Source organism: Triticum urartu, chromosome 1A (assembly GCF_056163025.1).
Source record: "Triticum urartu cultivar PI428250 chromosome 1A, HENAU_Tu73, whole genome shotgun sequence".
NCBI classification, from domain to species: domain Eukaryota; kingdom Viridiplantae; phylum Streptophyta; class Magnoliopsida; order Poales; family Poaceae; genus Triticum; species Triticum urartu.
In genome coordinates, this window is record NC_141873.1 from 31,311,546 (window position 1) to 31,320,938 (window position 9,393).

General features: G+C 45.0%; 1 protein-coding gene across 9 annotated transcripts; it reads right to left on the reverse strand.

Moving 5' to 3' along the window:
* Nucleotides 1-444: 444 nt before the first annotated feature.
* Nucleotides 445-6,064, reverse strand: LOC125532235 (uncharacterized). Of its 9 annotated transcripts, none has more exons than XM_087545393.1 (8): nucleotides 5,711-6,064; nucleotides 5,110-5,226; nucleotides 4,908-4,978; nucleotides 4,646-4,748; nucleotides 3,793-3,831; nucleotides 2,271-2,385; nucleotides 2,026-2,182; nucleotides 445-1,287 (listed from the first exon to the last, which is right to left on the reverse strand). In XM_087545393.1, exons 6-8 carry the CDS (start codon nucleotides 2,318-2,320, stop codon nucleotides 853-855), a joined length of 642 nt encoding a protein of 213 aa, XP_087401519.1. In that variant the 5' UTR covers nucleotides 2,321-2,385; nucleotides 3,793-3,831; nucleotides 4,646-4,748; nucleotides 4,908-4,978; nucleotides 5,110-5,226; nucleotides 5,711-6,064; the 3' UTR covers nucleotides 445-852. The 9 variants fall into 9 exon arrangements, 6 of the variants coding, with proteins under 6 accessions (XP_087401519.1, XP_087401533.1, XP_087401524.1 ...); XM_087545407.1 differs by adding an exon at nucleotides 1,857-1,942 and having other exon boundaries at nucleotides 2,271-3,831; XR_015617700.1 differs by lacking the exon at nucleotides 445-1,287 and adding an exon at nucleotides 1,677-1,942 and having other exon boundaries at nucleotides 2,305-2,385.
* Nucleotides 6,065-9,393: the final 3,329 nt, after the last annotated feature.

Sequence of the window (9,393 nt, forward strand, 5' to 3'; positions counted from 1 at the left end):
GCTGCCTCATAGTTTGCTCTATATTTTTTTCAAAAATCATTTCTAGGTACATAAGTATCTATTTAATCAGAAATACATGGTTTGGTGGCGAGATATCGAGGTTTGGACGGTGGCTGAGGGCCCCAACTCTAGAGCGCGTAAGCTCGCGTGCCCGCCGCGTGGTCACCGCGTGACCGTGGCATTGCCATGCGTTCTGGGCGGCCTAGGCATGTCTAGTGGGTTGGGCACTCCCTAGGTAGGTGCTAGGAAGAAAATTACAACATAAGATTCTCATAAGGAGACCGAACTGTGCTCAAAGATGAATTAGCAGCCAAGTGTTTGATTAGCGGTACGGGAAATGCACATGGCCAATGAGCGTGAGTTTTGGCTAAGGATGATCATCTACTAAGAAGAACTAGATGACCAGTTGCATCGATGGCGCAAGGGGCGAGAGTAAGGCAAGTATTGAAAGAGTGAACATAAATATATTTAAGGGCAGATTGATACACATGGATTATTCATGATACATAGTGTTCTAAGAAGCTTACGATAGAATATTTACAATGCTATTAGGAAGGAAGGTAGATAGAGAGAGATACATCTTATATGCATTATGCTTGGTGGACCATTGGAGCTGAAAACTTGTTCAGGCAATTGTTCATAGTGGTTGTGGTTGAATGTTTTCATTGTTCATAACAAAAATTCCTTCAACATCATCATCCAAGCTCAAGTAGTACTTGTTTGTTTGTTGGAGTTCATACTCTAATTGCATGGACGTATCAGTGGGACAATCAGTAACATATCTTACTTGCGATAATATATGATTCAGATCATTGTCTCTGGATGTTGATCTGGCCGTGAAGTTGCTATCTATTATACGGTAAAGTTCCTTTGCTGGCATATGATCTCCACCGAGGCTATGCACCAGCTGTTGCTAAAATAGTCTATAAGGTTGTCCTTTTCTTTCTGCTGATGCTCAAGAGCTTCACACTTCTGCTGGAGCAGTTGCATCTTGTCGTAGTTTATGTCCTGCAGCACTTTACTGTGGATGCTTTTCATGTACTTGAGAGCTTCGTTTGCTAGTTGGTCTTCAACATCTTCTAGTTTGTTGGATACATGGGTTGATATTGATTGTCTTGGAAGACTGTTGTCCAGTTGATGCTTGGAGCGATAGAAGTGAATAGTTGCGTCAAGACCAATTGCTCTTGCCTTCTGTGTTGAGTACACTGCATTTGGGAGGCCTAGCTGCTGCATCATAGCATCGAACAACACTTTTGTTGGGATTCTGATTTTTTCCATCACTGTAGGCTGATGACAAAGAAGAAGATAGTATGAGCAATCGTCTATGCATCATATGAGAAGATAATAAAATGATGCAGAATAGCAAGATAATAAAATGATTCAGAATAGCAGGGGTCTGATTTTTTTGTAAGTGATGTTGTTCATTAGTAAGAAGGATTGTTTATGTTTTTCATGGAGGAGCATTAACACAATCAGAGTATGGAAGTGGACATGATGGTAACCATGTTTTTGCCTGTTTTTTGATGATACAGGTGGCATTCAAAGATGAATGAAATCGTTTACTATATGGTCCAACAAAGCAACACTACTGTTAGAATGATTCAAAATCAATTGGTTATGGGCTTTTACATAGCAGCACGAATTGAGGACTCATACTTAGTAAGCAAAACAAGGAGTTAAACTAACAACTGTGTATCCTGAAAGCACAAACATCTCAGTCAAAAAACATGCATCTAGCAAGTTTTGAGCTCCGTAACTGGGCTAAGATACATAATATAATTACAGACATGGAATTAATCTACCAGGGTACTTCAATGAAAAGAAGTTAAATTAACAGTCAATGATGCAAATAGTACATTGAACTTTCTTTGTCTAAGAAGCTAAATTTTGTGTGCTTCGCATCTTCGGTAGCTGCAGCAGCAGCAGCATCTTGCTTAGTTTCCTATCATGACATGGCAATGCTCATCAGGTGAGTAATGTGCAAAAGGGGAAACAATAAGAGTGTAATTGAACATGAGTACTAACATCTGTTGTGGATGCAGGGTCAACAACATCTCCAGGAAAAGCGGTTTTTCCAGTTTGGGTAGGATCTTTAGGCACAACCGCAAATGATGTAGTTCCCTTGGTCTTGGAAAGCGAAGTGGGGAGCCTGTGACCAACATTCCTATGGCACGGTGATTTGCTGCATTTATAAACATAAAAGTATATTAGACGTTACCAAACTGACAGAGCCAGAAAGCTATAGCAGTGCACAAGCCTGATTGAAATACCTAGATATTTTAGTCACAGGAGCTTGTCCCTTACCTTTCAACCGCTCCATACTTGAAGAATATAATCAATCAAAACACATGGTAAACAACATTTTCGCCCTGCTGACCATCTCCTCTACAAGACACCCGAATTAAAAGTGGACATAGTCATTTATACAGTCAAAGGCCAAAGCGTAATTTTCAGAAAGCAAAAGATAAGTAAGCAATATAATTTCCCTATGCGAGAAAGATGACAAAATATACTATGTTTTCCTTATACTGCAGGTTGCAAATTCGTACATGTCTCACAAAAAAATGAATTAATCCAACAAGCTAATCTGGCAAATTATTGGCACACGAAAATTAGTGAAAAGGCTAAAACATCCACCACAGCCAAGTAGTCACACGTTTTGAGTACCCTTTTAGCTCAACCACATGCACCATTGAGAAAGATGTTAGGCTACTAAATATTGATAAAGATCTTAGGATACATACTTGATCAACGACTAAATGGATTCCAAAACTTGATTGTATTTTTTTCTAAAACACAAATACAAAGCCTAAAAAAGTTCTAGGTCTGTTATGTTCTTGGGCTTATGTACAGGAGACTATTCATATTACCATGTCAATGAAAACATAGTAATGATCGTAAAATAGATAAATCCCAGAATAGAAAAACATTGAATACATGTATAAGTAGAAGTAATTTGAGGTGTGCCAACGACACACTTGGAAGGTAGAAAGAATGATTTAATGAACAAAACAGTCTTGAACTTATACTCCATTTAGAAAAGTATGACTGAAACCAATGCACAGATTTAATCGGATTCCACATATACATAACAGTAATTTGCCACTTGCAAAAGAAGAAGCTACCAAAATACAACAACCGTAAGGAATTTTCTCACAACACTGGTATTGACTATTGAACCAACAAGAAGTATTAATTCTGTTACCTGGTAAACTGACCAGGATATGAAAGAACATATTAGGCATCCAGGGACCAACTTCATCTTTGTTGTTATTTAATTTGTGAATAGGAAAATATATATTTTAGTGGCAAATGAATAATTTCTGCAATTGGTAGTATGCAGCCATACTATTGTGTACTAAAATAGAGAAAAGAGCATGGAAGTGGATATGTTTTAATAGAGAAAAATCGTAGAAATACACTATGTCAGACACGGTAAAAAAACAAAAACCATCTTGCTAGTACGACTAATAAGCAGGAAAAAACTTGAATAATAGTGGAAGCAAGGTGAAATGTAAATTTATTTGACATTGTAGTTATTACTACAACAAAAATGGTTTACAATACCAACGAACCTATGAGAGGAAGGCAACAAACAATACGATAAGCCAAGGCCCCCCGCTAGCAACTGAGGAAAAGGGTGGCAGAACAAACAATGCAGTAGACACAACAAATAAATAGCGGAGAGGCAGCGAGCAGACAAAATCCTCAGAGCCGCAGGAAGGTGGTACAGAAAAATCACATATGCTCCTGCCTTCATGAGCTAAGAAAGCATGGCTAAAAAATTCAGACCTCATTTTATCTCATCACGTCTAGTACAGAATCCTGACCCTGAAACATGCAGCAAAAAATCAGATACAGTTCAGCCTTTATGAGCTGAAACGCATGGCTAAAAAATTCAGATTGTGTGAGAGAGAGGAGATTGGCTACACCCCAAATTAACAGGAACCAAAAATTCCATTATTATGCATGATAGATTAAGCTGTAAATTCATTAGTATGATAAAGAAAATGTCATTACTACAACCTTTAAATTAATAGGAACCAAACATCCATGCCAAATCACAAAAAGCATCAAGGGCAATGTATCTTAGTGCTTGTTTGGATAGTGATACTTAGCCATGCGTTTATCAAAAACTTGTTTATAGCAGATTTTTAGTAAAATCGGTTTTGCTAGTTTTTCTATGAATAATCAGTTTATGTAGAATCACGTTTGGCGTCAAAAAGGCTAAAAGCTGGCCTATCTAATTTCTTGTTTGGATAACCATCGCTCCCGTGAGTATAGGTAGGAGCGGGCCGTGAGAAACGAGCACATCATGAGAAGTTCAGTTACGATCCAGTATATGTGAAACGTGTTTTTGGAAAAACCACTAGTAGTCGTTTTTCCATAACCATGAAATTCTGGGTTTCCTAGAAACACGTTCTTTATATCCACGGATTAGTTAGAGTACCCAAACAAGATTTTTTTTCTGTTGGACGGTTTTCCTAGTTTGTAGAGATTGCATTCTATATATTCTATCTACCCAAACAACCCCTTAGAGTACACAATACACCTCAAGAATCAAAGGCGGGTTGTGGGCGTTCACCTAAGCCACCAAAACAAATAAGTAAAATTTACATTAGTAAAAGCAGGAATAGCAAGTGACCTCAATACTGGCAGCCATGGTTTCAATTGGAGGAATGAAAAGAACAGTGATCTGTGAGAGATGACATAGGCATGCATAGCTCTAGATTTGACCGGGGCATGAACTGGAAAATAAAATTGTGAACTGATGTCAACATAATAGGTCAAATATAGACTTCCATAAGGACCCATAGCTAACAAACAATAATCCCATTTTATTGACTGAAAACATCAAATAAGTTGCTCCAGAAGTTATTGACTGAAAACATCAAATAAGACTATACCTCCTATGATTCTGATAAAAGTTGTCAAGTTGGTAGTAGGCATAAATTGGCTGCTTCGTATCCTTTGTAACCTGCATGGTAACACCCGGATCTCATTTTAGCTAAGAGACTGATAGAAGGTGCTTGCTGATAGCTGCACACGCAACACAATTCTAGAAACTTGAAAAAAATACTGTAAGAAAATCGTTCAGTTATGTATTACCGTGAGAGTCCTTGTGCACTCTTTGGATATAGCCTCATTCTGGATGTACGCAAGCTTATTATCAGTCATGTTACGCGGGACACATGCATGATCATACCGATCAATGATCTCAACAACCTGCAGTCAGTCAACATAAGTGAAGTCAGAAACTGGCAGTGTGTGTATATATGTTAACACAAGGTGTAAAAGATACTCAGCGCCGTACATCTTGTGCAGCCAAAGATTACACCCACAAACAAGAAATCCAAATCCAGATCGGGAACCAGGGGGGACAAGAGGTAGAAAAAAACAGGTGAAGCCAAAGATGTGCAACAGAGATTGGGGAACGACGACCCACGAGCAGCAGCCCATAGTGATGGTCGGCTCCATTCCACCATGACACGAGCGAGGCCGGAGCTCTGGCCTGGCTGCTCCTTCCCATGCCCGTCCTACTCATCCTCCCTTGCTACTCTTCATGAAGACCACACCAGCCATGCTCTCTTTTGGCAGTGAGAGATGCAGCCCGATCTAGAATCACGATGTGTGGTGGCGCCAGATCGAGAACGCGGGAAGAGAAAGAGGCCGGGGAAGAGAGAGGGCACAGAGGGGAGAGGGGGAGTACCTCCGTGTGAAGGGGAGGCTGGCCTCGCCGGCGTCCGTCCCTCCCGCTCCATATCTAGGAGAAGGTGAGGAGAGGCTCCAGGTCGGGAACCTGGGAGAAGGCCGGTGAGGAGAGGCGGCGGTCTCCCGAGGCTCTTTCCTCTCACTTCGTCCATCGTGGGCGGCGGCGGCGGCGGCGGCGGGAGGAGGAACGAGGGTCGCGGGGAGAGGCGCGGGGAGACGCGGGCTAGGTCTCTGGCTGCCCGCTCGCTTTTCCCTTCTTTTTCCCTCGCTGCTCTCCCTGCTTTTTTCCCTCGCGTGGTGCGTTGCGCCCTTGCTGTCTTTTCCCACGCGCGGCGCGGTGCGGTGGTTTTTTCCCCTCACATGGTGCGGTGCCTAGCACTTCTTCAGTCTTTATATGTGCAATGTCTTCACAAATTTTCAGCTTAAAAAGAGGATCCTATGTGATATTTTCTTCACAATGCTTCTAGATGGACAAAAACTTTTGGAAATTCGCCAAGGAAGATTTACTGGGAAAATGGAGCTTAATTTTTTTATGAGGCAATGATTTGGATAGGAAATAGTGCCCAAAAATTTTGAGGGAAATCAAAAATATATAAATAGCACTTCCTTCACAAAGTGTTTTTCTGAACGGAATAGGAAAATGAATATTGTTAAATTATTTTTGAACTAGGCAAGAAAGGTTTTGTACATATTTGACAAAGATATGACCCAAAGAATTTATGAGATTTTTTGGGGAATTTTGGGAATGACAAAAATATAGGTTGCTTCACAACCTAGGGCAAAAACTGACACATGGACATGACACATAAGCAAAACTGATGAGGTGGCGCCTAGTCATAGCAACCCACCACAATTTACAAGGTTATGACCATCTATATTGGTCATGATCAGCTAGAAACAAGGCAGCGGACCAGTGCTATATGCTTTATGAGCATTTCGTGTAAGGGAATTACGACCTTTGTGACCAAAATGGTCGTTATAGTTTAGGGTTTGGATCCCCCCGAACAGCTTTTGACCAATTGGTCTCAAATGGTCATAGATCTATGACCAATTCTTCCAGGGTCACTGACAGAAGGTCACTAGTTGACATATTTCTTATAGTGATAAAGCACTAACAAATGCAACAGCAGAAATCATTTGGGTTCAATCCATGCTCAGAGAACTTGGGGTAATTCCACTACAAAAAAAGACACATCCGTGACATTTTGGGCCGAACAAAATTTTTTCTGTCATACATATGACACTTCTATGACGATAATTGTGACAAAACCCGGTATCATCATAGATGTGGTGGGCTCCTACTTCTACGAGAAAAAATCATGACAGAAAATGGGCTTTTCGTCCTGGGCGGGCCGGAGACGCAGCTGCATGACATTCTTTGGGCCGTTCATGACGGAAAAAACCATGGTAGAAGCGAGGGCGAGGAAAATTTCGGGGAGTTCCGGTTACGGTGGGAGGTCGGGGGCCGAGCGATGCGCGTTTCTTTCGTACACGTACGTGCGTGTGTGCGAGGCGTTGGCTCTAACTGAACCCGAGCGAGGCGTTGGGCTCTAACTGAACCCGAGCGATTACACTGCAGGCTACGCGTTACTGAACCCGAGCGGTCTATCGATGGCTGTTAACTGAACCCGGTCGAGAGATTCCTTCGCTACTGCTGCTAACTGAAGCCGATCGATGCTGTCTCTGGATGAACAGTGAGCGTTGCAGGGGGTTTGGATGAACAGTTCCCGGTGGGGGTGGATGAACAGGACCCCGTGGTGTTGCCTCTGGATGAACAGGACCCCGATCGATCGACCCGGTTGGGGACTGGATGAATAGGACCCCGTGGAGGGCTGGATGAACAGGACCACCCCGTGGAGGGCAGGATGAATAGTAGCCCGTGGAGGGGTGGTTGAACAGGAGCCCGTGGAGAGGGCTGGTTGAACAGTAGCCGGTGGAGTAGCGCGTGGTGGAGTCTGGATGAACAGGAGCCCGTGGATGAAAAGTCGCAGGTGGAGGCTGGAGGAGGTCGACGGTGGATGAACAGTAGCTCGTGGAGGCTGGAGGGGGTCGACGGTGGAGATGAACAATATCTCGTGGAGTCCCATTTTGCGGTACGCCACCCCCCTCCCGATGAACAGGACCCCCGTTTCGACCGTAGCGCTCCAACACAAGTCCGTTTCGTCCGTTTTGCGGTACGCCACACCCCTCCCGATCAATAGGACCCCCGTTTCGACCGTAGGAGGTCCGTTTTCTCTGTTTTGCGGTACGCCAGACCCCTCCCGATCAACAGGACCCCGTTCCGAACATAGGAGGTCCGTTTCCTCTGTTGTGCGGTACGCCAGGCCTCGTTTCCATCGCATGTTCCGCCCAAGCCCTTCCGATGAACACGACCACGCATTCCGTTCTGACCCAGCCGGTTGGCTCCCACGCGTTCCATTGCTTCCTGATGAACACGACGCATTCCGTTGCCTCCCCATGAACACGGCGCATTCCGTTGCCTCCCCATGAACACGACGACGACGCTGTTTCTCTGTTCCGACCCAGCCATGTCAACGAGCCCTCGTCGTACGTATGCGCGAGTAGGCGTTCGAGACCCCGCCCGTATGTACACATATGTGGTTGTATTTTCTTTCTTGCACCCTGGCCACCTCTACTACGACACATGCGCGCCTCTACATCCATCAGTATATATGTACGTACACGTTCGCGGCCAGAATGACAACACTATGTACGCTTCGACCAGGTGGGTCCCGACTGTCAGGCACTTCCTTGCGTGCGAAGATGTAGCTGGTGGGTCCCAGCAGTCAAGGGGGCAAAATACAGTGGCCCGTCCGGTGGGTCCCCGCTGTCAGGTGGAGGAATAATTATTTTGCACGTAATAAGGAGGCATTTCCTTGCTGCGGCCGTGGAGCCAGCTGTCAGCCTCTCCCCGTACAGTCCACGTCCGATGGAAGCCGTTCCTTGACCATGTTGACCACGCCGCGCCGAGAGCACCAGGGCGGTGGAAGACGGCGAGGCCTAGGAAGGGGACGACGCGGAGCCGGGGAAGACGCGGCAGTGGATGCCCACGCGTAGAGGAGTACGAGGGTTCACTGGTTCGCTGCGGTGTGAGGCTGCCATCGCCGCAGAATAACAGGGGGTGTGGGTGAGTAGAGGGATGGCCTGGCCAGCGGTGGGAGTAGTAGGGGCGGTGAGGCCTCCGCCGCATCGCAGCCGGCCACGGGAGGCAGGAGCACGAGGCACGACCGGCGCTGGTTTGGGCGGCTGGAGCAAGAAGACCAGAGGTTGAAGAAGCACTACGACCGTTGGATGGACATCGTACGGTCACTAGAGCTAGAATCGTGCATATTGACTAAGTTGACAAAGCCCTCCGTCCTCGTCAACTTAGTACGACCACAAGTCAGCCTCCCACCAAGGTGGGTCCTAGCTAGCAGGGGGGTATTCATTTTTTTGAGCGTAATAAGGAGGCACTTCTTTGCGTGCGAAGATATAGCTGGTGGGTCTGAGCTGTCAGCGGCGGTAACGTTTTTTCCGCGAAATACAGAGGCCCTTTCGATGGGTCCCTGATGTCAGGTGGAGGAATCATTATTTTGCGCGTAATAAGGAGGCATTTCCTTGCATGCGGCCATGGACCCAGCTGTCGGCCTCTCCATGTACAGTCCACTTCAGATGCATGTCGGTCGTTGACCATGTTGACCA

What these genes read in the sequence shown, in the direction of transcription:
- LOC125532235 (XM_087545398.1), bottom strand. Translation starts at nt 2,320, where the DNA reads ATGGAGCGGTTGAAAGGTAAGGGACAAGCTCCTGTGACTAAAATATCT. An exon ending in CCTGTGACTAAAATATCTAG is followed by an intron (nt 2,183 to 2,270) that starts GTATTTCAATCA and finishes TTATAAATGCAG; the next exon opens with CAAATCACCGTGCCATAGGA. An exon ending in ACCCTGCATCCACAACAGAT is followed by an intron (nt 1,288 to 2,025) that starts GTTAGTACTCAT and finishes CTTTGTCATCAG; the next exon opens with CCTACAGTGATGGAAAAAAT.